This window comes from Hippopotamus amphibius, chromosome 9 (assembly GCF_030028045.1).
Source record: "Hippopotamus amphibius kiboko isolate mHipAmp2 chromosome 9, mHipAmp2.hap2, whole genome shotgun sequence".
Lineage (NCBI taxonomy): Eukaryota > Metazoa > Chordata > Mammalia > Artiodactyla > Hippopotamidae > Hippopotamus > Hippopotamus amphibius.
In genome coordinates this window covers 134,157,273-134,183,764 of record NC_080194.1, presented here as the reverse complement: position 1 = coordinate 134,183,764, position 26,492 = coordinate 134,157,273, and the positions used below count along the sequence as shown (strand labels likewise).

At 45.7% G+C, this 26,492-nt stretch overlaps 1 protein-coding gene and 1 pseudogene across 1 annotated transcript in view; both read right to left on the bottom strand.

The window, feature by feature from the left end:
- BMERB1 (bMERB domain containing 1) overlaps nt 1–26,492 on the bottom strand; it is a 131,207-nt gene that overhangs the window by 47,102 nt on the left and 57,613 nt on the right. Inside the window, exon 2 of the mRNA XM_057696061.1 lies at nt 7,491–7,614. Coding sequence (XP_057552044.1) covers nt 7,491–7,614 — 124 coding nt within the window. The remainder of the gene's footprint in view (nt 1–7,490; nt 7,615–26,492) is intronic.
- LOC130829502 (charged multivesicular body protein 3-like) lies at nt 3,070–3,799 on the bottom strand (annotated as a pseudogene).

Here is a 26,492-nt window from a genome sequence, read left to right as displayed (position 1 = left end):
TAAAAAGGCCCCCATGGAGGGGGAGGGCCTGAAAGGAGGCCCGTGGAGAGCCAGGGTGGGGGCTGCAGGGGGAGAACGCATGAAGATGAAAAGGGGGGAGACAGGGTGGGAAGAGACTGATACGAACGTCTGGAATATGCCTCCCGATGCTCACGTGTGAGAGTTTCTTCCATGATGTTGGGAAAGTTCTACAAAAATGTGTGCTTTCCAATAGGATAGCCATTAGCCATAATGACCAAGGAGCACCTGAAATGTGGCTAGGACTACTGAAAGGCTGCATTTTAAGTTTTATTTAATTTTGATTAATTTAAATTGAAATAGTCACATGGGGCTAGTACATATCCACATATACAGAGCAGCTTTAGGGTAACCAAGGAGAGAAACTGCTGGACAGAGATGGATAGATATACAGAGATAGATAGATAGATGATAGATAGACACAGATAGATGATAGATATAGATAGATGATAGACAGATAGATGATAGATATAGATAGATGATAGACAGATAGATGATAGAGATAGATAGGTAGATATAGATAGATGATAGAGAGATCGATAGATGATAGATAGATGATAGATAGAGAGAGATAAACTTCTTATAAGGATTCACGGGATTACAGAAGCTAACTCCCATGATCTATAGTTGCCAACCTGGAGACCCAGGAGCACCAGTGGTGCAAGTTATAGTCCAAAAGCTAGCAAGCTCAAGCCCCAGAAAGAGTTGATTTTTTTCAGTTCAAGTCCAAAGGCAGGAAAAGATCGACGCCCCACAGCTCATGCAGTCAGGCAGGCAGAGTTCCCCCTACTCAGCCCTTTTGTTCTATTCAGGTCTTCAACGGATTGGGTGAGGCCCACCCACACTAGCGAGGACAATCGGCTTTACTCAGTCTCCTGATTCACATGTTCATCTATGCCAGAAACACCCTCACAGACACACCCAAAACAATGTCTAAACAAAAATCTGGGCATCCCAGAGCCCAGCCAAATCAACACATAAACGTAACCATCATGGGTCTAACACAGGGATCCCCTTTCCAGCTCTCCAGAGCCCAGAGGAGAGCCTTGGGGCCGAGAGCATGAGATCCTTTATGGTAAGACAGCCAGAACTCCCAGAGAGAAAAATTTCCTTTCCTGAAGCTTGTTCTGACTTCAAGAGGCAACCTGGACCAGCAGAAGCCCATCTATTGGGGGATATTTTTTTCTCCATTTGATCAGCCCAATCCCAACCTCATCCCTACCTCCCCCAACACTTAGAAATTCAGGAGGCTCCTTCCAGTCAGAGGTCTCACCTGAAATATTCTCCATCCTTTCCTCTTCCCTCGAGGTCTCCTTCCTCCCTTTCTTCCCCAAGTCCTCAAATTCTTGTATACTTTGTCCAAGACAAATTGCTTTTTAGATCTTTTGCAATTAAAGACATCTCTTCGCACCTGAGATGTATGGTGGCTCTGGCAACTGTGACCTGTTCTTAGGAGATGCTATTTAAAACCCAGAGTGCAACCAGAGTGTCGCAGAACTGCCAGACGTGGCTGAGAAGTGTCAAATTACATAAGCGCACATGCTTCATTTCGCCCTTGGCTTGAAGCTTTTCCTAACAGGCTTTAGAATTACCAGCTCATTAAAGGGATAAAGAATGCAGGTGTATAAAACTTAAAAATAACAACAACAGTAAGAAAGTTAAGGCCCCAGGGTCAAGTTGGACTTCATGGGTGAGAGCTACTCCCCAGCTTCTCGGAGAGGGGGGTGTTTTCTGGGTCTTCCCTGGAAATAACAAAGCAGCCCTGATCCTCCCTCAAAGCACAGTATTAACAGAGGAGGGAAGGGGATTGTGATTTGCTTATTACCTGGGAAGAGCCACCCACTTTCACATGTCCTCTCTTTCCATCTCTTGTGACAATGCTGCCAGGGAATCATCAGTGTCCCATTGTACAGAGGGGAAAACTGAGGCTGGAACAGGGCAAAAGATTGTCTTTTTTAAAAAATATTTATTTACTTGTTTGGCTGCCCTGTAGGTCTCAGTTTCCACACGCGGGATCTTCGTTGCTGGGTGCAGGATCAAATTCCCCGACCCCAGAGGTCGAACCTGGAGCCCCTGCATTGGGAGCGAGGAGTATTAACCACTGGACCACCAGAGAAGTCCCTTAAAGAAACTTTTTAAAAATTTTTTGTTTTGTTTTGTTTGTTTGTGGGATTTTAGTTCCCTGACTAGGGATTGATCCCAAGGCCTCGGCAATGAGAGCCTGGTGTCCTAACCACTGGACCACTAGGGAACTCCCAACAGGGCAAAAGATTTGCTCCAGGACCCAGAGTCAATAAGAAGTAGAACTGGGGTTCAAAACCAGCATGATGGTTAAGGCCGTGGACTCTGGACCCAGAATGCTGCGGTTATATCATCGTCTGCTGTTTCACAGACCCTAGGCAACCCCGGGGCAAGTTACTTGAGTGCTCTGTGCCTTAGTTTCCTTATCTATAAAATGCGGAGGGAGGATGTTGTATGTCTAGTTGCAGTGAGGATTAAATGATCAATGCATGTAAGACACTTAGAACATTGCCCAGCATAGCAAGTACTTGAAAAGCTGCTGTTTATAAGTCACGTATTCTCTACCACCAAACCCTGCATCTCTGCCAGGTTTTAGGACGTGACTGCTTCACCACATTTGGTCCTTCTTTTTTTTTTTTTTTTTTTTTTAAAGCAGAAATTTATTAAAATTCATTTATATAGTGTTTTACAGACAAAAAAAAATGTAGAGTTCTCAACACTCAGGCAATCGACTATTCTCAGAAATGCTTCGTGAGAAGACAGACTTCTTTGCCCTCATCCCCCCAAAAGATACTTCTGTTTATACTCCTCAAAATGACTCATTTATTACATCACCTCTCCAGAAAAATCCCACTGAGATCCCAAAACCTCTGCAGAGAATGAAGAGAGATTAGCAGAGGACATTCTCCAGAACGCAGTGCCTCAACCCAGAGGTGTAGTGCAAGAGATACAGAAAACGGCGGAGGCTTCACGGAGTGCGGGCCCAATGACAGGGCCAGGAGGAGAGCCTGTAGGCCTGGCTGGGCAGCCCTAGCTGCGGAGTGTGGCCAGACGGGACTGCATGGCCTCCAGGGCCTCTTTCTCCTCCTCATCTTCAAATGCAGCCATCGCTCCTGGAAGTTCAGGCTCTGGGAGGGCATCGGTCACCTTACTAGATGCTTTGCTCAAGGCCCCTGTGGTGATTTCAAACAGAATTTTGTCAATTTCCATTTCTGCTGCTTCTTCCATTTCTTCTTGATCGTCCATGCTTTCAAAAGTGTCCTCTAACATCTCTTCTATGATCCCAGCCTTCATCATCTCTTTGGAGAGCTCCCGCATGGTGGCCTGGATTTCTGGGATCGTCACAAGACTCTGCATGGCCTGCATCACTTCTGTGCTCTTCTGCAGGGAACCAGCCACTCACAAAACCACCAGCTGGTTCTTCATCCCCATACGCACGGAGTTCACGTGCGCTTTGGATGCACACAGCTTACTCACGGCTTTCCTTGATCTGCTCATCTCCTCGGCCAGAACCACACAGACCCTTCTGACCCTTCTTGGCAGCATCTTTCACAGATCGTTTCACTTTTTCTTCTTCTCTTTGGATATCTCTTATCTGTCTGTCAACAACTCTCATTTCCTTTCTTATCTTCAATGACCATTCATTGACCAGCTCTTTGGGCGGCTTCTCCTGGGTTTTTCCAAACAGCCCCATGGCGAACTGAACTCGTCTTGCCCCTGCTGGCTTTCCATTCCCTGCGCCCAGGCAGGTCACGGGCAGCCACCTAGCTGGTCCTTCTTAATAAAATGATGTTACTCAGGTCCAACCCCAGAGTCTGGAAATACTGGAACTCGAGGACTGTGCTCCTGAAATCTGTCCTTCACACACCCATCTCCCCTGCCCGCTGCAGCTCTGACTCTTATTAGAAGCTGCCACTGCCCAGAGCAAGCTGAGGGATGGAACCCACTGTCCCTTTATGACAATCCTGCAAGCGGGTGTAAAGTGAAGATAACCGCCCCCCCACATCCGAAGATACTTAATTATCTGAAACCTAGATAAACAGCAGGGCCAGGTTTGTAGAGAAGATGCAGAAGAGCTGAGGCGGGCCAGCGGGGCTGCAGGAGGAGTTATGAAAGCTAATGGTGTGAGTCAGTGCTGGAATTAAGGGTGAGAAAATGAGTCTGAGGTTGTTGACAGCCTCCGCAGGCCAGGATGGCTAGAGGCGTGGAGACGGGGCAGCAGTGGGAGGCACTGGGAGGTGGGTGGCACCGAGGGTCAAGGACGGAACAAATGAGGCTTCAAGTTTTACCTCCTGGACATTTGCCGCCAATTAAAGAGGCGTTTTCGTGATATCGTGGGATTTATTGACTCATTCAAATGAAGCTCATAAAATTGCCAGATTTCAAGAGAGAGATCTCTAAATGCCAGTTAGCGACTTGGAAACCAGGGGACAAGCTAAGGGAGGACATTGAGAGCAGATGCACTGGGTGTGCAGTGGAGACACGTGCCTGCCGGGGTCACTCATAGTCCGTCTCTGAACCTGACCTGGTGAGCCTTACTCAAGGTGAGCAGGTATGCTGGGGGCACCCCTGATTTGTCCTTCCATCAGCAAGCACTTTTCATACATTATGTGATAACTTGTGCTAAGGGTTCTACAAATGTTGACTCTCGAGGTCCCTGAGAACCCTTAGAGGAGTAGGGCACTACTGCAAAATCCCAGCAGGTGGACTTGAAAACCTTGACTAAGTTGGAACTCATCATTTTAGGCTTCAAATAAATCACTTCTCTCCAGAGAAAGGCTATGAAAAAGTGCAAAGCCTGACTCAATAGAATCATTTCCGTTTCCACCCAACTCAATTCAAGATTGCGGAACAAGATCAAACCCATGGTTGGGATTATGGGGCTGTGGGCATCCAACCGGGGCTTTGCTCTGCATTCTAGAAGAGCAAGGCAAAGAGAAAAGGCGTCCTTCTGCTGGGAATAAAGAAGAGGCTAACTTAGGGTTCAGGGCTCTGCCTCTGAGACAAACACCTCAGGTTCAAATCCCAATTCCACCCATACTAGCTGGTGACCTTGAAAAAGCTATTTCACATCTATAACCTCAGTTTCCTCATCCATAAAATAGAAGGAATAGAACCCAGTCCCTCAGGGGTCTCATGAGGATTCAAAAAGCTAAAATAAGTGAGTAAATGCATGTGTGCATGTGTGCAGTATAGCAGCGCCTGTGTAAACAGCAATTCTTTTGAAGCCTGTCATGTGCCCAAGGTCACAGACAAGGACGCAAGAGAGCCAGGATGACCCTGAGCCCACTTCTTATGAGTTCACACTAGTTCCCTGAGAGGGAGAGGAAGGCAGAACCAGCAGAAGCCGTGAGTCCCCGGCGAAAGGGCAAGACAGAGAAGACAAGAAAGTGGAAACCCATGAAAAAATAACACTGAACGTCAGGGATATTGGGACAGCAGCCTTTAGACCCATTCTCAAAACAGTCAACATAGCAGGAGACGGTAAAGTGAGAAGACACCATCAACCACGCAGTATGATCTGACTCACACAGTCTCCACAGGAGCTGATGGGTATTAGCTTGATGACTTCCGAGCAGGTGTGACAAAACCAATCTCATCCTGGTTATTACAGCTACAGTCACTGGGACTTTTTCAGTCAAGGGTTGTCACATTCTTGTCACTCTGAGCTTACCCACCTGAGCTTATAAATGCTTAGAACGGTCTGAAATTCTACTTCCCTCTTCGTACCCTATGCCAAGGGATCTCACGTGTGTGTGTGTGCGTGTGTGTGTGTGTGTGTGTGTTGGGGTAAGAATGGACTGTGAAAGAATAATTTTTTTGCACATTCAACAAATACTAATTGGTCTAATAAATGCCGGGCACTGTTGAAGGTGTTGGGAAAATCCAACAGTGAAGACGAGAGGTAGGATCCCTGCCCTCAGGAGTTTACGCTCTTTAAGGTATCACCTTGGGAGACATATTCAGAGCTTTCCTCCTTCCTTCATTCCTTCCCTCCCTCCCTCTTTCCATCCTTCCCTCACTTACTCACTCAATAAAAATGCTGGAGTCAGACTGCATCTGACTTTGGCTACCTATTAGCTAATGCAACCTTGGGTAAATTTCTTAACCTCCAATTCCCTCTTCTCTAAAATGGAGACAAGAATAGGACCCCCCTACACCATACGCCCTACAACAATGGGCTTTCTCAGAGCCAGGACTCTGAATTCAAGAATGGTCCACACGCAATGGTCCACACACAGCCTGTTAGCCTAGGAGAACCGCAGATGATGGATGAGGTGTTTGTCCAGGTCTGAGTGGGCCGTGATCTCCACCCTGGCCATCCCAGAGTCCACTGTGCATCTCTGGGATTGACAAGGTGGGTGTACCTTCAGGCAAGGCTACGTACTCTTAAGGCGGGGCCTGGGGGGAGCCTTCACTCTCATCCATTGCTGTGTGCAGGCTGCTAGCAACACTTCCGGGGGCCAAGACGCCAGCCCCTCCCCTGGAGTATGTCACTGAGTCCCCCACATGCGCCCTGACTGCACTGATGTCCTTCTGTATCTTTTAGATAATTTGATTTATTCAAGTGTCTACCGTTGACATTTGTCTCTAAGCCGTCAGACTCATGGGCATGACGGGGAAATTTAGCGAGGTCACAAGTCAAGAGCTTAGTGCAGTGCCCGGCCCAAGGCTAGAGCTTGCATGTTAGCTAATCTTGTCACTGAGCACTTGATGTGTGTGTGTGCCTGATGCAGGGATAAAACACACACACACACACACACACACACATACACACACAATGCAAAGGTCAGTAAATATGTAGCGACAACCATTGTCACAAAAGCAACCTTGGCCCCCCTGAGCACCTGCAGGCTGAAGGGAGCTCTTCAGTACTTCAAAGAACTCACATTCTCTGTCTCCCTTCCTTTTAAAACATGGAGGGTATATTGTAAACGCTAGTGTTTACAGTGTTAGAAACAATTAAAAGTAAGTGTTTTTAATGTTAGAAAAAATGTGTAGATAAGAACAGAACCTTAACTATAGTTTTAGAACCAAATAGAAGTTCTATACTCTTTGAGAACATAAAAATAAAAATTGGAAGTATAAAAATTAAAAAAAGACAGGAAATACTAATAAGGAAAAATATCCAATAGTACACTTTAAATATATGCAGTTTGTTGTATGTCAATTGTATCTCAATAAAAGTTCTTAAAGAAAAAAAAAAGACAGGAAAGCAAGACCCAGGCACTAATTTAATCATCTTGTTTGGGGCCATGTATTACCTGATGCTTATATACTAATAAACAGAGGAATAGATACCGGCTTCTCTAGGCGGTAGTGAGAATGTAGGGAATACCTTTATCCCGGTGTCTGGCACACAGCCATAAATAGGAAATGTCAGGTTCTCCAGCATCCTCCCCCCACCACAACTCCTTCCTTTTCTTGGCCACCTTGCCCCAAGCACTCACATAAACCTGAGCTCAGACTCCCGTCGGACCAAGACTTCCCGGAGACGCTGGATTTTCGCCATCTCCAGCTCGATCTCCTCTGGCCTCATGGTTGTCTCTGCCATGGAGATGATGTCCAGCTGATCTGTGCAGGAGACACGAGACGCAGACGTCAAGACCCCAAGGCTGCATGGGTTTTCAAGAATTCCCTCGGGACAGCCCCCTCCTTGCTCCAGCGTTTTCCACACCCAAGAGGGCACACAGACCACCTGTGCTGCAAGTGAGTACTTGTCAGCAGGCCCTTTGGAGACTGGAAAGCACGTTTCCATGGAAACCTTGTTACAAGGCAAGAGGAGGCTCAGGTGGGGTCACCAAAACTTGTTCAAGGTTATACATATGGCCTTGGGTTTCCCTGGTGGCACAGTGGTTAAGAACCCGCCTGCCAGTGCAGGGGACACAGGTTCAATCCCTGGTCTGGGAAGATCCCACATGCGGCAGAGCAACTAAGCCCGTGTGCCACAACTACTGAGCCCATGTGCTGCAACTACTGAAGCCCGTGTGCCTAGAGCCCGTGCTCCACAATAAGAGAAGCCACTGAAATGAGAAGCCCATGCACCACAAAGAAGAGTAGCCCCCACTTGCTGCAACTAGAGAAAGTCCATGCATATGGCAACAAAGACCCAACGCAGCCAAATTAATATCAAATCAAATCAAATCAAGAAAAAAAATTTGTAATAATTATTTTAGTAATACCATTAATAATTACAGGAATACTAAGTAATGTAAGTGATAGTAATACATATGAAATAATACGGGTTTATTGTAGAAAATTCAGATAATACAGAGAAGTAAAAAAGAGCAAAGTAAAAAGTCTTCTACAACTCCACTGCCCAGAGGGAACCACTATCCACATTTTGATGGACATTCTTCTGATCTCACATTTATAGTTAGAGTTATATATATTGCATATAAGTAAAACCATATATTAAAAACTATATACATAACCATATACATACCACATATATACAACCATATATATTGTCATATACACAGAAAGATACTACATATATATGCCTATATATAAATATATCTGCATATATGCATGTACATATGCATGGATGTTAGCTCACTAGGGCTACCATAAGAAAACAACAGAAGCTGAGCAGCTTAAACTACAGACCTTTATTTACTCCCAGTTCTGAAAGCTGCAAGCCCCAGAGCAAGGTCTGGCAGGGTCAGCTTCTGGTGCAACTCTCTTCCTGGCTTGTAGACAGCACCTTCTCACTGTTCTCACATGGCCTCTTTGCATACATGCAGAGAGAGAGCACTCAGGTGTCTCTTCTTGTAAGGACACTAATCCTATGGGATCAGGGCCCCGCCCTCAATGACTTCATTGAATCTCAGTTACTTTCCCATCTCCAAATCAGCCATACTGCAGATTAGGGCTCCAACATACGCATTTGTGGGGGACATGAACATTCAATCCATAATAGTACATATGTATGCGTATATATGTAGATACACATTTCCTCATATATGGCTGTTAACATTTTAGTGTACATTTTCCCAATGCATACATATGGTAATTTATGTGATTACATATATTATACATGTAGTGTGCATATATAGGGTAAGATATATGATTTTATATATGTGTTTTATATGTATAATGTTATATATAAACACATTAATACTTTTCTAAAGAGTGGAAAAACGTACACCAAGATGTTAGTAGTTAAAGGTGTTATATATGCATATATATGTACACACACACACACACATATACCATCATAGAGGTCTGGTTTTTGTAATAGAAAGTTAGGGTCTCACCATTTTATTACCTGCACTTTTCACTTAACGACATTCATGTGCGTTTCCACCCGTCCTTGGATGTTCTCCCCCGGCAGCAGTGTGAAAGGCTGTGTGGTTTCTATTTGTGGCTGTGTCATGAATCACTTCACCAACCCCCAGACACTTAGGTTGTTTGCTGTTTCCCCCACTAGAAGCACCGTGATGAGCGTTCTCAGAGATAAATCTCTGCGTGCTTCTAAGAGGTGGCTTTAGGCCACATTTCCAGAGTGAATGGCTGGGGTTTTGTTTTTTTTTTTAAAGAACTTTTATTGAGATACAATTAACAGACAATAAACTGCATATATTTAGAGTGTACAACTTGGTATCCCAATCTCCCAATTCATCCCCTCCCCAATCCTCCCTGCTTTCCCCACTTGGTGTCCATATGTTTGTTCTCTACATCTGTGTCTCTATTTCTGAACGGCTGGGTTTTAAAGGATGCAGTAACCAACGGCCCTTCATGGGTAGAGAAGGAGACACAGGGGAGGGGATGCTCCTGCTCTACTCTGAGGCTGATGTCACATCACCTACAGCTGCTAACTCCTTCCACCCGGGGCAGTTGTGAGGACCAAACTAACCGAGGCACGTCACGTTCGATACGTGGTTATGGTTACCTTTGCTATTAAGGTCACCTTGGCTCTGCCAGGCCATCTCTTTTAATCCTCACCACAAGCCAAAGGGTCAGGATGTTCTCGTTCTCAACAAATAAGGAAAATGGCTCAAAGCCGTCAAGGGAAGGGGCTGAGCCAGGTCTGCCTCTAAAACACATGCTCTTTGCCCCATCACTGCTGCCCCTTCCTCACACTGGTGTTCTGAGTCCAACACCGCCTATCTATTCATATCTTAGGGGCAAAGGTGGTGTCTTACTTTCCCGTGGCCACCAGAACAAATCACCACAAACTGGGTGGCTTAGGACAACAGGAATTCATTCTTTCACAGTTCTGGAGGCCAGAAGAAGCTCTGTGTTTTCTCCATAGGCTCTAGGAGAGGCTGCCTCCTTGCCTCTTCCAGATCCCGGTGGCTCCTGGCAACCCTTGGCTTGTGGTAGCATCACTCCAACCTCTGCCTCTGTTTCCATGTAGCCTTCTTCCCCGTGGCTCTGTGTCTCCTTCTCTGTCCTTTTCTGTCTCATTGGACTTAGGGCCCACCCTAATTCAGTATGATCTGATTTCTATCTTTATCTCAGTGATCCCTGCAAAGACCTTATTTCCGAATAAGGTCACAATCTCAGGTTCTGTGTGAATATGACTTCTGGGAGGAAACTATCTAATCCACTACAGAGGTGAATGGCCACAAGCTTGCAAGCTCCTGACAGCAATGTCTCCAAGAGCTTTAGTCCCTGTGCATGGTGCAGCCCTGGAAGACCTAGGAAGAGCCAAGGGTGGTGGGGATGACTGGGGTGGGGGGGGGGGAGGCAGTGGGCCATGGTGAAAACCAGTTGGGGGCAAGAGTTGGAGATCCTTGGTCTGAGGCCAGTCATCAGCTGCATGACCTTGAATGAGCCCTTTTACCTCTTAGCATCACATTCTTGCTTTGCAAAATGGGATTCAATAGCTATCATATACTATACTGTGCTGGAGGCTTTATACGTCCCATCTCATTTAATCCATGTGTCATAGAAGATGTAGCTGAGGCTTAGAGAAGGAAAGTGACTTGGCCAACATTATAAAACTTCTGAATGTTGCAGAAGCAGAATTCAAATCTAGCCCCTCTCTCCTCTCCTCCCCCGCAGATGTAAGTATCCTCATTTCTCACACATCATGGATCCGACGGGCAACCTGATTTCCATGGGACACATGCTGAAAATGGCAACACACCCTGGGGCGAAGCGTGGGACAGAGAGAATTAATCACACCGCATGGATTGGCATTTTACCTCCATCCTCGGGGGAGGACGGAGGCGGTGGCACTGCCAGGCTCCAGGTGCTGAGATGAACATTTAGCTTTGACTTGGGGCAGAGAATGGAGCAGATCCCTCTGTTGGAAAGTCTTGCCCATGATGCTTTCCTTCCCCTGCAGGAAAGAGCAAAACCTAGACCTCAAAGCAGATGCGGAGCAGCTAGAATTCTTTCTCACAGTGACTGCTCTGTGCCAGGCGCTGTGCTAGGCTCATTACAGGCCTTATCTCATTTAAGCTTCGCAGCACCCAAGGTGAGGGGTTAGCCGGCTATGACCATGGGCCAAAGTCAGCCCCCTCCCTGATTTTGTAAATAAAGTTTTATTGGAACATTGACTACGTTCATTCATTTATTTATTATGTGTGGCTGCTTTTGCACTACAACAGCAGCATTGAGTTGCTGTAACAGAGACTGCCTGGCCCACAAAATCTCAAATATTTACTATCTGGCAAACAGAAAAAGTTTGCCAACCCCTGCCTTTGATGGTAGATGCTACCATCTCCCCAGTTTAAAGATTGAAAAAAAGAAAAAGAAAGAAAGAAAGAAACAGGTTTAGCCAGTAACAATAATAGCTAACATCTATTGAGCATTTATCACACGCCAGGATCAAATCACCTTATTTAATTCCCCAAATAGTCCTGGGTGGTAAGTACTGTTAGCACCCCCATTTCACAGATGAGCAAGTTGAGGCTCAGGAAAAAGTAAGTGGTGGGGCTGAGACTTAAAACCAGCTCTGTCCTACTCCCAAACCCCTGTTGTCATCAATTCTATTTATTTAAGAACTACCTCCCCACTTAAGAAGTACCATAATCACCTTAGCAATAGAGAAAACTGAGTCTATTTTATTGCATTAGGTACATGGAAAGTAGCTGTTTTCAAGAGTTAGCAGGTGTGGTGATTATCTGGGGAGCTCTACCCCCAGGGATTAGGACACACGTGGGTTGAGGGGAGGGGATCATGTCCAGGGACCTTCACGCGCGAGGTCTTCAGACCAGACTCTGGGAAACACTGGTACAGGAGGTAAGTGAAAATCATGCAGGGTCGGTTTCCTTTCAGCCTGAATTTTGTGTGACAGAACTAGGATGATGGAAACCTCAACAACATTCTCCCGCTGGAAGGCAGGCATCCAACAGCTATCAATGAACGTGTCCATGAGGAGCACAAGTCCTGGAAGGAGACGGACAAGCATTTCAGGGTGACTAGAGAAGATGGTCGCTACACGGTTCTAGGAGACAGCAGAGCACGGCTGTATAAAGAGAGCGGAACGCAAAGGCACGGAAGTCCCCAGGGCTCCAACTGCCACTGCTGTCACTCAGCTTCCAGCAGCTGAGTCACGTCTGGGGGATGAAGCAGCTAAATCCATCTTTTTATCCCTTAAATGCCACACCAGAGAGATTCATGCCTCATGAGTGCAGCAGCACTGGCAAACAAGAGCTGAGCACCGGACATGACCGGGATGTGCTAGCAGGTGTCATCATTTATCTTGAAAATTTAAAGGCCCCGGGGACAGGGCAGTGGTGGTGGGGATGGCAAATGAGGGCCGGCCGTAGTTTAGAAACTCGTAATTCAAATACAGGCGAGAAGGAAAACTGCTGGGGACCACAGAGAAGTCTTCTCTGGTCTGTCTTTTCCGGACGTGGGTCACAGTAGGAATTTAAGCCCAGTGTCCCCTGGACAACACCCACTTTTGCTTCTGTTTCCTAATGTCAAGCACCCAGAGCTCTCTCATACTAAGCATTTCTAGGAGCCCAGCACGAACTCATCATGCAGGCAGGTACACTTCTTATCACCCTCTCTTTACAGGTTAATAAGATGAGGCTCAGAGAGAACTTAAGTGATTGGCCAAAGTCACTCAACTAGTGGGTGGCAGAGACCCAGATCTGTCTGATTCCAAAGCCCAGGCTGTAGGTCAAAGGGCTCCAAAACCTCAATCGATGCACAGAATTGATCACAATTATGTATATCTATTAGGGACTGAATGTTTGTGTCCCCACCCCACCGAAGTCATACGTTGAAATCCTAACTCTTAATGTGATGGTGTTTGGAGGTGGAGCATTTGAGAGGTAATTAGGGTCAGGGGAGGTCATGAGGAAGGGGCCCGCATAATGGGATTAGTGCCCATGTAAGAAGAGACAGCAGAGCTTGGTTCCTCCCTCTCTGTTCTCCACCATGTGAGGACACAAGAAGACAGCCATCTACCAACTAGGAAGAGGGTCCTCACCAAACACCAGATCTACCAGTGCCTTGATCTTGGACTTCCCAGCCTTCAGAACTGTGAGAAATAGCTGTTATTTAAGCCACCCGCCCTATGGTATTTTGTTACAGCAGCCTGAGCTAAGGCACTATCTATACCATCATGTACTCGATATTTCTTTGGTTGACTTTTTTTCACTCACATAAACTCCTTAAAGGAAATTTCATGATCACATCTATACATAATAAGTCACTATCACTTAGCATAATTAGAAAATAGTCCTAACCATAAGTCCAATGGAAACAAAGTGGTGTTATCAAATTCTGGCTAAATACTGTAGCCTGCTCAAGGCTCAGATCAAAGGCCTAATTCTTCTTTCTTAACCAAGTAGATTGGCAAGTACTAGAAAGTTAGCAAGTACTGGAGAGGTGTTGAAGACAAACCACCAAACTGAGGCTTTCTTCTTTGGTAAAAATAAAGGTTGAAAATTGGAAAAAAGAGAATGTAGGAGAGACTGTGGGCTCAGTTCCAGACCACTGCAATAAAGTAAATATCTCAACAAAACGAGTCACATAAATTTTTTGGTTTCCCAGTGCATATAAGAGTTATGTTTGCACTTTACTGTAGTCTATTAAGCGTGTGATTATGTCTAAAAAAAAAAAAAAAAAGCAATGTATGCACCTTAATTTAAAAATACATGACTGCTAAAAAATGCTAACCATCATCTGAGCCTTCAGTGAGTCATAATCTTTTTTGCTGGTGGAGGGTTTGAAATGTGAGAATTACCAAAACGTGACACAGAGACATAAAGTGAGCAAATGCTGTTGGAAAGGCAGTATGATAGACTTGTTTGACACAGAGTTGCCATAAACCTTCAATTTGTAAAAGAACACAACATCTGGGGACTTCCCTGGTGGTCCAGTGGTTAAGACTCCGTGCTCCCACTGGAGGGGGCTCGGGTTCGATCCCTGGTCGGGGAACCAAGATCCCACATGCCTTGGGGCAGCCAAAAAACCAACAAAAAACCACACAATATCTGGGAAGCACAATAAAACGAGGTAAGCCTGTAATCTTCCTGCAACCTAATTCAATGTGGTTTGATGCTAAGAGCATCTGGGTGCCAGAAGGGGCACCCCTCCAACCTCCTAGGAAAGCTGTTGTACAACTGAATTCCAGCCCCTTGGGCTGGGAGAGTCTTAGAGCTCCTAGGGCAGCCTCATCTCTGTGTCTGACAGGATGTGGAATGCCACGACAGGACTTGGTTCTCAGGGTCCCTTGACAAGAAGCAGTGAGCCCAAACTCTTGTGTTCTCACCGGGAATCAAATGAGAACTGAGGCCTGAAGGAACATTCTCAATCATGTGTCAAGTTTTTCAACCAAAGATGAATCAGCCATTTCGAGTCATTATTTCAACCCTGCTCATATCACAGAGGCAATTTAATGAAGGTGGACCTATTCATTTCAGCCCCACAAACACTTAATAGGCATTCAGCATCCTTAAAACATCCTCAGGAGGACACATGAGAGAAGGGAAACAGTGGTTGCCTTTGGAGGACCATGAAAGATTGGGGGTCAGTGTTGGAGGACAATTACCTTCCACCTAATACACCTTTTTCTGTTGTCTGAATTTTTATATAAGCCTTTTATTTTGGAATAATTTTCGATTTACAGAAAAGTTGCAAAGCCACTACTACAAAGAATTCCTATCTATGCTTCCCTTAGCACCCACCACTGCTACCATCACCAAGACATTGGTGATTTACTGTTAGCTCTGTTGTTTGAAATCTTATCATAGCAGCTGTTATCTATTCAAAACAGATTTAAAATAAAGGAAAAAGAGAAAAAGTTGTTGGGTGCAGGTACTACGGGAGCCAGGTGACCCTCAAAGGTGGCATGTGAAGGGGGCAGTGATGGGCATGAACGTTCAGGTCTGAGGGCCACCTCTCACCCATCAGTTGTTGACCCTGGGCCTCAGTTTCCTCATCTGCAACAAGGGGACAATCATACGCATCTCTTAGCTAATCTGCATACGTGCCAGGCATATAGAAAGTTCTCTGTAATAATCGCTCGTATTATCCATTTAATTAACATACACTGAAAACCTGCTTTGTGCCAGATTCTGCTCTAAGCAATGGGGATGGAACAAAAGAGACAAAACCCTTGCCCTCGTCAAGTTGACCTTGTAGAAAGGGGCTTACATGTTGGGGAGAAAAGTCATTAGCTCACCAACAGCTTACCCCGATAGTAGGTTTGGATAGATTCCAGTTCAAGTCCTGGCTCTACCAATAATTGTGTGACCTGAACATGTTACTGATTATTCCCAAGTCTCAGTTTCCTATTCTGTAAAATGGGACCATAACTCCTACCTCATGGAGTTGCTGTTATGGAGATGAAGTGAGATACCATATCAAGTGCTTGGTGCAGGGCCCGGGTGTGATGAAGGGTGGTCAGTATTATTTTTTTTTTAATTTTTAAAATGTTTATTTATTGGCTGTGTTGAGTCTTTGTTGCTGCGTGTGGGCTTTCTCTAGTTGCGGCAAACAGGGGCTGGCTCTTTGTTGCTGTGCAAGGGCTTCTCATTGCAGTAGCCTCTCTTGCTATGGAGCATGGACTCTAGGCGCATGGGCTTCAGTAGTTGTGGCACATGGCTTCAGCAGTTGTGGCGCACAGGCTTAGTTGCTCCGAGGCATGTGGGATCTTCCCGGACCAAGGCTCAAAGCCATGTCCCCTGCACTGGCAGGCAGATTCTTAACCACGGCACCACCAGGGAAGCCTGGCATCATTCTTACTACCATCAACTGTCCTTTCCCTGGAAGAGCCAGACTCACGTGGGGGAGGAAACAAAGTCAGGATCATCAGATCTGGAGAAAGACGGCCTTCCGGTCATTTAGACCCATGCCTGCCCTGCATGGAGGGTCCAAGAGTGGCCCCACCAGCCCTCTGTCAAGGCGCCAGGCCCTTAGCTCTCACCAGCCTGGGTGCCCACAGGCACGTCTTCCTGGTATCGACCCCACAGAGAGTCTTAAACACCAGGGAAATGTGTCTGAGCCCCGTTACTCGGAACAGACATCCTGATGCATCTCAGAGGCCCCTGGTGATACCCCAGCCTTTCATTGTCATCAATCATTCATGCAGGAAAGAAGCTCACTTCAACCCCCAAACATCCTCTTATGGGATGTATCAAGCATCTCGCCTTCTCGCTATAAAGTGCATCTAATGGGAAACAGCCAGCTGCTTTTAATGAGTCACCATTTCCCAAGAAGATGAAGTAACTGTTTTTAATTCAGATGCTCGGTACCCTCCTCCTCTGCCTTGTGAACAAGGATGCCCCTGGGTCCTGCGAGTAATCATACCTCCCGCTGCACTGCGCCTTCCCAAATGCAGCATCTCTTCGTAATCACAATCGCCCCCCCAGGAAGGTTTTGCAGCTGAGGAAACTGACTTGCCTTCAAATTGTGGCCGTGATTATTATTCTCTAATGGCATGCTTTTTTAGCTTCTCCGAGTTTCTATTTTCTCAGCCACGTTTGCCTTGTCCCAGGTCACAACAGTAATTAGGGAGGAGGCCCAGCCAGCAATAGGGTTGAGAAACAGACACTGGGGACTTCCCTGGTGGTCCAGTGGCTAAGACTCCACGCTCCCAAAGCAGGGGGCCGGGGTTTGATCCCTGGTTAGGGAACTAGATCCCACATGCACGCCGCAACTAAGAGTTCACATTGCCACAACTAAGAAGCCCACCTGCTGCAGCTAAGACCCAGTGCAGCCAAATAAATACATAAATAAATAAATATTTTTTAAAAAAAGATTCCTGTAAAAAAGAAACAGGCACTGGAGTCAAGCTGACTTGGGTTTAAATCCTCACTCCTCCTCTTTCTAACTGCTGCCCTTGGACAAATGACTTCACCTCTCTAAGCCTCAGTTTCCTTACCTGTAAATTGGGGGTAAGGACGTAGAATGTGAGAACATCTGAAGGCTCATTCCGAACCAAAGAGAAAGCAAGAGTTTTACCTCCCCTCTGCTTGGCAGCCTCTGAGCACTTTGTTGGGACCTGAGTCTCTTACCGTCAGCACTGCTGACATTTGGGGCTGGATTATTCTTAGCCTGGGGCGGCGGGGGGGGGCTGTCCTGTACACTGTAGGATGTTTAGTAGCATTCCTGGCCTCCACCCACTAGAGGCCAGCAGCATCCTCCCTCCCTCCCACCCAAATACTGCCATAGGGGACAAACTCATCCTCCCTTGAAAACCAGTGAAGTAGACCCACTTTTTCTTTTTTTCTTTTCAATTGTTTTTAATTGAAGTATAGTTGATTTACTATGTTGTACCAATCTCTGCTGTACAGCAAAGTGACTCAGTTATACACATATAGACATTCTTTTTTTTATATTCTTTTCCATTATGGTTTATCCCAGGGTGTTGGATACAGTTCCCTGTGCTCTACAGTAGGACCTTGTTTATCCATTCTAAATGTAATAGTTTGCATCTACCAACCCCAAACTCCCAATCCATCCCTCTCCCTGCCCCCATTCCCCTTGGCAACCACAAGTCTGTCCTCGGTGAGTCTATTTCTGTTTTGTAGAACAGTTCTCTGTTAGACCCACTTTTTCAACAGTGCTTTTGGGAGCCTGGACATGAGCCCCACTTGGGTGTGGCTAAAAAATCCATCTCTCTGGGCTTCTCTGAGGTTTACTGAATCAGAATCCTCCAAGAGGGGACCCCACAATCTGTAATTCATTAAGGCAATTATTCATTTATTTCTTTGTGCCTCCGTTTCCTGAAATGGGGTGACAGTGATGGAATCCACCACGAAGGGTCACAAGGAGATTAACTGAGAGGATCTATAGAGCCCTTAGCACAGTGTCCTCAATACATGTTAGCTCTTTTCATCCCAGAAGCACTGGTCTGGACAGAGGGGAACACAGAAGGCTCTGGAATTGGGGGAAAAACAGGTAAACCATGGGCGGAAAGGCGAACACCATGGTAATGACCACTCTACTCAAATGCCAGCTGAGAACTGTGACTAGTGATGAGGTGACCCAAGGCGGGGCCGTGCAAGCCACGCAGGGGTTTTCCTCTCTGCAGATAATCACTGCTCACATTGACTTCACGCTTAAACTGCCTCCCCAGCTAAAACAAACGTTGACAACTGCTAATAAAAGACAAGAGGCGAAAAAGAAAACAAAAATCGGTCTGTGTATTAGTTGTCTATGGCTACCATAACACATGATCACAAATGTATTGGCTTAAAAGAATACAAATGTATTATTTTATAGTTCTGGAGTCAGAGGTTTGACATGGGTCTCACTGGGCAATAACCAAGGTGTCAGCAGGACTGATGCTCTAGGGAAGAATCTCTCTCTCTCTTTTTTTTTTTTTACTTTTTGGCCACACCGAGTGGCATGTGGGATCTTAGTTCCCTGGCCAGGGACTGAACCTGCACCCCCTGAAGTGGAAGCACAGAATCTTAACTGCTGGACTGCCAGGGAAGTCCCAGAATCTGTTTCCTTGTCTTTTCCAGCTTCCAGAGGTCGCCTACACTCCTTGATTTACAGCCACTTCCACCATTTTCAGAGTCAGCCCTAACAGGTGGAGTCCTTTTTACGCTGCATCTCTCTGACTCTTCTCCATTCTTCACATCTCCCTCTGACCCACTCAAGAAAGGCTCTCCCATTTTAAGGGCTCATGTGATGAGATTGGGTCCACCCAGGTTATCCATTATAATCTCCCCATCTCAAAGTCTGTACCTTAATTCCATCTGCAACAATAATTCCTGTTTGCTGTGTGAGGTAACATATTCATAGGTTCCGAGGATTAGGGTGTAGGCATCTTTTGGGGACCGTTATTTGTTAAATCAGTCTACATAATAGAGGTAACCAAATAAACCTACTGGGGAGGGTCCCTAGGATGGGGTCATTATCATCCTTGTGAGCAAAATCTGTGTTCTGTAGAAAGGGACCTAGGCTCAGCGAAGGAGGTGGGGCAACCAAGCAGTAAGACTGCCCTCCTGCTCGCTGGGCATCCTGCGCCCCACCCAGCTCAGTGCCGACAGCCACGGCACAACACGGTTAGCTGACAGCATGACTCAGGTTGCAGTGCTGGTTCTGTCTCTTACTGGCTTGTGCCCCTGGACAAGTTACTTACATTCTCTGAGTTTTTGCTTTTTCACTTGTAAAGTGTGTCTAATAACCCTAGCTTGCAATATTTGTCCATTCCATAGTAACTATCTGCAAGGCTGGTAAGCTGGTTAGGTGACCCTTCCCACTGTCAAGGTCCATCATCTGTTAAGTAGGGATAATAATAAAGGTTATTCATTGGCTGTGGTGAGGGTGGAATGATGGGTTGTATGTCAGGCTCTTAATGTGGCACCTGGTACATCATAAGGAGAGTGAGGTCTTGGTGAGTATCAGCTACCACAACTACTATTACCATCATCACCACCACCACGTCCTCCTCCTCCTCATCACCATCATTATCACATCATCATCTTTGTCTTCTGCATCATTATCATCATCACTACCATCTCACCATCAGCATCACCATCATCCGCATCAGCATCACCACCATCAGCATCACCATCATCCGCATCAGCATCACCATCATCCACATCAGCATCACCATCATCCGCATCAGCATCACCACCATCAGCATCACCATCATCCACATCAGCATCACCACCATCTGCATCACCATCATCCGCAACACCAGCATCCTCAAAAGAGAAATCAGATGACCTCAGGCTGAGACCACAGCTGGAGCTGGGGGTAGGGAAGGACAGAGGAGATTAGCCCCAGGAGCCCCTGGCCCAACTTTACCTCCCTCCCAAGAATTCCCTTCTCTGGGAATACCCTACCTCTTACACCATCCCATTCCATGCCTTCTTAAGGAGAATGAGAAGCACTAAAAGCTGTGTGTCCCGCCTGCATCGTCCACAAAACTACCCTTAGGTCTGGAGGGAAGGGGGAGGGAGATGATATTAAGGTAATGGAAACCAATTCTTTTATTAAAACAACTCTTCTAGAATATTATTCTTCAAGGAATCACTCAGAATGCTCTGTGCTTCTAACAGTACCAATATTCCTCAAGCCTTTTAAAACTTTGTTTAGACTTCAATATGACGATTAAATCCTTCCTGGAATAAGGAGAAGTATTAATAAACAAACTCTTCTTTGATCATTGCTTTCAAATCAGTTTATGAGCCATTCCAGAAAAGCAGTTTAGCACATCTATACTTTTTTATATTCACATGATTTGATAACCCACTTTGGCTCAGAATGACTTTTCCAAAACTTGAAGTCGCTCTCCAAGGCAAAGGTTTATCCCCTTTGAGGATGTTCACAAGACTTCAACATGGATCAGGACTGCAGTTCCCGAGGGAGGTTTCCATAAAGGTTTTCATTTGAATAATGTGTGTGTTACCTCCAGGGTGGGGCTTTGAAGGAGATGACGCATGAGTTTTGACAGTTTATTTAACAATCTGTAATGTCATTTTTCCATTACTTGGCGTCCTCATCCCAACACTTCTAAGTGACCTTCAGTGAGTCACCAAATCACTGTCATATTTCTCCACCCCAAGCGGAAGGGCTCAGATTGGTTTCTGAGGCCCTTAGAGACCCTACAAGAGAGTAAAGTCTTCTCCCTAATTCAGAAGAAATTGGTAAGAATGTCGAAATAAAACCATGGCAATTGATAACACTGTAATAACAATCAGGTAATTGTCCAATTAAAATTGCATAAACAACTAATGTTTTTCAATACTTCTGCAGGTTCATCCTATTCAAGGTTCTTTTTTGTAAAAAAATGTATTTGGTTGTCCCAGGTCTTGGTTGCAGCAGGCAGGCTCCTTAGTTACGGCTCGCTGGCTCCTGATTGAGGCATGCGAACTCTTGGTTGCAGCATGCCTGTAGGATCTAGTCCCCTGACCAGGGATCAAACCCAGGTCCTCTGCATCGGAAGTGTGGAGTCTTAACCACTGTGCTACCAGGGAAGTCCCTCAAGGTTCATTTTTTTAAAAAAATGTCCTCCAGCCCTGCAATCTCAGCACAATTTTATGAATATAGACAATTATGAATCTATCCTGAGCTGTGATTCACACATCTTTTGCTAAGACTTGCTAACACTTCCAATTTACAAACCAATTCAGAAGGAAGCAGAGGGCCCAGGTCACGCAAGGATGGGTAAAGAACCAGATGGTGCTGCTTAAAAGCCTGCTTGGTGGGGCTAAGATGATTGGAATCTACAGGAAAATAAATTGGGACCGTCTACAGTAATATTTCAGTTTTTAAAAACTGCTTAGCCTGGAAATCATGTGGCTCATCTCATCCCTCACTGGCTGGAAACTTAACTGGAGAGATAAACTGCTTGGAGAACATTATTTTAATTCAGAAAATTCAAGTCTGAGGAATAGCCTGGGATAAATCCTTGTCTGAGCTGGGGTGGTTTGGGTGTGATTCGGGATGCTTGAGGGTCAGAGAAAACCAGCCAGGGAAGTCCGTGCGTGGGCTGTGTGCAAGCATGAGGGGGCCAAGTTCAATGTTCACCAGCACAGGCTGCAAGCTGGGAAGCCAGAGGGAGAGCTGGACCACAGCCGAAGAAGAAAAGACACGAGCGTAGAAATGGACAGGCTGGGTTGAAAGTCCAGCAATGAGAAATAAGATAAGACCCTAAACAAAAAGACCACAAAGGCAAACTGGAAATATTCAAGGATAGTTAGATAGATTTAATACACACATATATATGTATATATACACATATATTTAAACTAAAGTCCATACTTTGTTCAGATTTCCTTGGTTTTTTAAAAATAAATAAATTAATTAACTAATTTATTTATTTATTTATTGCCTGTGTTGGGTCTTTGTTGCTGCACGTGGGCTTTCTCTAGTTGCGGAAAGCGGGTCTACTCTTTGCTGCAGTGCATGGGCTTCTTATTGAGGTGGTTTCTCTTTGCTGTGAAGCATGGGCTCTAGGTGTGTAGGCTTCAGTAGTTGTGACACACGGGCTCAACAGTTGTGGCTCACGGGCTCTAGAGCACAGACTCAGTAGTTGCAGCACACGGGCTTAGTTGCTCCTCGGCATGTGGGATCTTCCCAGCCCAGGGATTGAACCCATGTCCCATGCATTGGCAGGCGGATTCTTAACCACTGCGCCACCAGGGAAGTCCCAGGCATTGATTTTTATTCTATCCAGCATCCTTTCTGAACACTCAGGGCTCTTCCCCCTCAGGGGATCCTTCCTCTGTGGGACCCTGGACAAATGACACAGCCTCAGATGTTCTGGGGGGTTTTTCATTTATTCGCCATACCTACCATAGGCCAAGCAAGGTCCTGGGCGCCAGGCACAGAGAGATGCTGCATCCATCCTTGTGGGGATGATGAGCAGCAAGTAGAAAAACAAACACCAGCCTTTAAGTGGACAGGACTATGCAGAGAGCAAAATATGGTTATGGGCGGGTAAGCAGCTCATAGGCCTCCTTCAGACAGTGGGGCCGACGAAGACCTCTCTGAGAAAGTGACATTTGAGCTGACACTAAATGACCAAGGGAAGCTGGCCTGGGAAGATGGAAGGAAAGGATGCTACTGGTAGATGGAACAGCAAGTGCTGGAGCCCTGAGAGGGGAAGAACGTTCTTCACGTTCAAGAACAGAGAAAAGGCCAGTGTGGGTGGAACAAAATGAGAACAGGGGAGGGTGTGACATGATGGAGAGACAGGAAGGGGCCAGAAAACGCAAGGCCTGGTGGAAACCTGGATTTTCTTCCCAGTGGTTGACCTACAGAAGGATTCTAAGCGGGGGAGAGATGAGACCGCCGTCTCCCGTGGGAGAGGGTGTAGAGGAAGGGAGCAGGCACAGAGGTAGAAGACCAGCTTCCAGCAATTGCTTCAGAGAGTTGGAGGATTAAATGCAGCAGAATGTGCAAATTGCTTAGTCTAGGGCTTGGTCAAGCAACTGATCGATAAATGAAACCAAATCAAATAAATGCAATCAATAAATGCATGACGGCAGTGATGCAGAGGCTTGCCGCTTCTTCCAGCCCAGCCACAGCCACCTCTGTAGCTCCCACTCTCCGTGGACCTTTGCAGAAGGTGATTCAGCCCCAGAGTTGCTGGCCATCCTGTTCCCACAGACAGGGGTGTCTGGCCTGGGGTGTGGCCAACGGGTGGCTGGGAGGCTGAGCATTTTGGGGGTACACACACACCCAGGCACACAAGATGAGGTCTGAAAATTGACCCAGGCCCCAGTTAGGACTGGAGTGTGTGCTGAGGGTCCTTCATGAAGGATAACAGAATATGCCACCCCAAAACATGCCCCTTTGGCATAAGGATTATTTTAAGCTGAAGGCAATTGAGGAAAAAAATATATATAAGAAAAGCTCTCTGCCCTCCTCGATTTGCCTAAAAGCAGGACATCAATTTATAACAAAGGTGTCTCCCCTCCCCTCTGTACCAGGAAGGAGAGAATGAATCACTGGAAACAACTGTAGATCCTCATCAGCCTGGAGATGATTCCAAAGGAATCTATGCAACAAACTTAGACAAACTAGTCCTTACTGTCCATTAGTTTCCCCCATCTACCTACCTTCTCATAAGAAACTCAAAGTCCCTTTTCTTTGTCTTGCCAGTTCTCTAAAAATGTATTGTTCTTTTGCTAAGATGTTATAACAGCCCAAGTTCTAACCACCATTACGAGTTACTCAACCCTCCCAGGTATAAATGTGTGATGCATGTGTTAATAACTCCTGTTTGCTTTTCTCTTGTGAATTTGTCTTTTGTCAGTCTCATTGCCAGGGCTTAAGCCAGGGAGCCTGAGATGAACACAGGAAAAAGATTTTTTCCCTTCCCCACACTTGGTTGGTACCTCTTAAAGTAGGTGCAAGAAAACTGAGGGCCACACTCTTGTTTGCCAGGGGATGGGGGACAAAGATGCTGAATCTGGAGTGGGTCACTGAGAGCAAAAGAAAAACAAGGTCAGAATGAAGGGTACCAAGGGATAACCTTGAGGTGATAAGTGATATTTGAGGAAAGGTAGGAAAAGCTAGACTCTGTGGTGTGGAGAGGAGCAGAGCAAACTCTCTTCAATACCCCCAAGCCTGGAAAACTCCACCATGAGTCACAAAGAGCCCACGTCACAAAACAGCTATTTTGAGCCTGGCTAGAGAGTGGGGCACTGTCTGCTTTTACTGAGACGGGTGAGTGGCTGAGCCAGGCCATTAGCTATTCAAGTCACTGCTTCCTCTAAACAGAATCTCAATCAACTGAGTGCTGAGTCTAGACCACCTGACTGCACGGAAAATGAAATCTAAACCATTCTGTAGCTCCGGGTTTGTCAAGCCTAGAAGGCCTGCTCCAGGAGAAGCTGGAATCTGCAGAGAGAACTCTGTCAAAGGGAAGACGGGCAATCCCTTCAAGAAGATGAGGCATGATCAGTAATGTCCTGCTCCCAGCAGCTCGTCCACCCACTGTGTTCAAGGCATTTAGGCTCTAAATGTCGCATTGTGATGTCCCCGACACGAAGGGGACGCTTGTTGATTTTTTCCTCCCAGCATCATTCACTTTTCCTTGGTGATAGGACCCCCATTTTAGTGGGGGAGCCGACGCAGGCAGCACTGCCAGGTCTTGGGGATTATTGGGGCTGACCCTACGGGGTGTGGCATTCTGTTTCCCCGGACACTGGCACGAAGTTCCATAACAAACACACGTAATCAGGCCCCGAGCTTCCACGTGGACTCTTAGAGGAAGAGAAACCCCGCCCGGTTTCCTGCTGGTCTTGGACCCGTCACCACATGCACCTTTGCATCCTGAGAGCATCCTTTCATGCAAGGGAGAAGAGCCAAGAGATAGAGAGAAACAGGTGAACTACTGGATTAACTTCTCCCAAAGTAAGAGAACCCAGTGCATTCTCTTTTTGCACTTTGAGTTTTAAGCAGTTTGAGTTTTCTGTTGCATGTAATCAAGATGGTCACACAAAATACTCTACATCTTCTAAGAGAAATGTGTAAGGAGGAGCAGCAGAGGGTTGTGTCAATACAACCGTCTCCTAAAGCAGGGAAAGCAAACTACAGCCCATGGGCCAGATCCAGCCCACCACTGGTTTTGTACAGCCTGTGAGCTGAGCATGGTTTTTACGTTTTTTAAATATTGGGGGGGAAAATCCAAAGAAAAATAATAGTTTGTGATGTGAAAATTACACAAAATTCACATTTCAGTGTCCCTAAATAAAGCTTTATTGGAACGTAGCCATGCCCATTTGTTTCCATATTACCTACGGCTGCTTTCACACTACAGCAGAGCTGAATGGTTGGAATCGAGACCATCTGGCTTCCAAGACAAAAATATTTGCTGTTAGCCCATTACTAGAAGGTTTGCAGACCTCTGTCCTAAAGGATCCTGTAGACGAGATTCTGTAACTTGCCTTTTATAAACTAGGCTACTAAGGGCTTTCAGTTCCAAACTTGTTACTCAGAGAAACGCGTTAAAACGATTGGCTTTTCTTGCCAAGTAAAAATGAAAAGAATTGCTAATTATTTATAGAAACTTGTTTAGAAGAAATTCCATTTTAAGCTTTTAAGGTTGTAAACCAGAAGTACTATCCAGAACTCAAAAAATAACCCCAAAGGCAACAGCAATGATATATTCAATTTCATTAATGGTTATTTATTTTCTCATAACCACAAAAATTCTATTTCTAACATCTTCTATTTTTTAATAACCCAAGAACCATAATTGATAAAAACTTAAGCCATAATTGATGTGAACTTAACAGTAAGAATAACAATAGCTATTATTTATTAAACTTTTACTATTTGCCAGGCAGAGTTTGAACATTTTACTTACATCCACACATTTAATGGTCCCAACCCCTGTACTAGGTAAATACTATTATTCTACGCATTTGGTAGATTAGAAAACTAAGGCACAGGAGCAGGGTAAGTAATTTGTGTATGGTCATACAGCCAGAAAATACTGGGGCCAGGATTCAAACCCCTGTAATCTGGTCCCCTAAATTGGACTATACTATGGGATAGACTAACTCAGCTTTATTTAAAAGAGATGAGAGGGGAATTCCCTGGCAGTCCAGTGGTTAGGACTC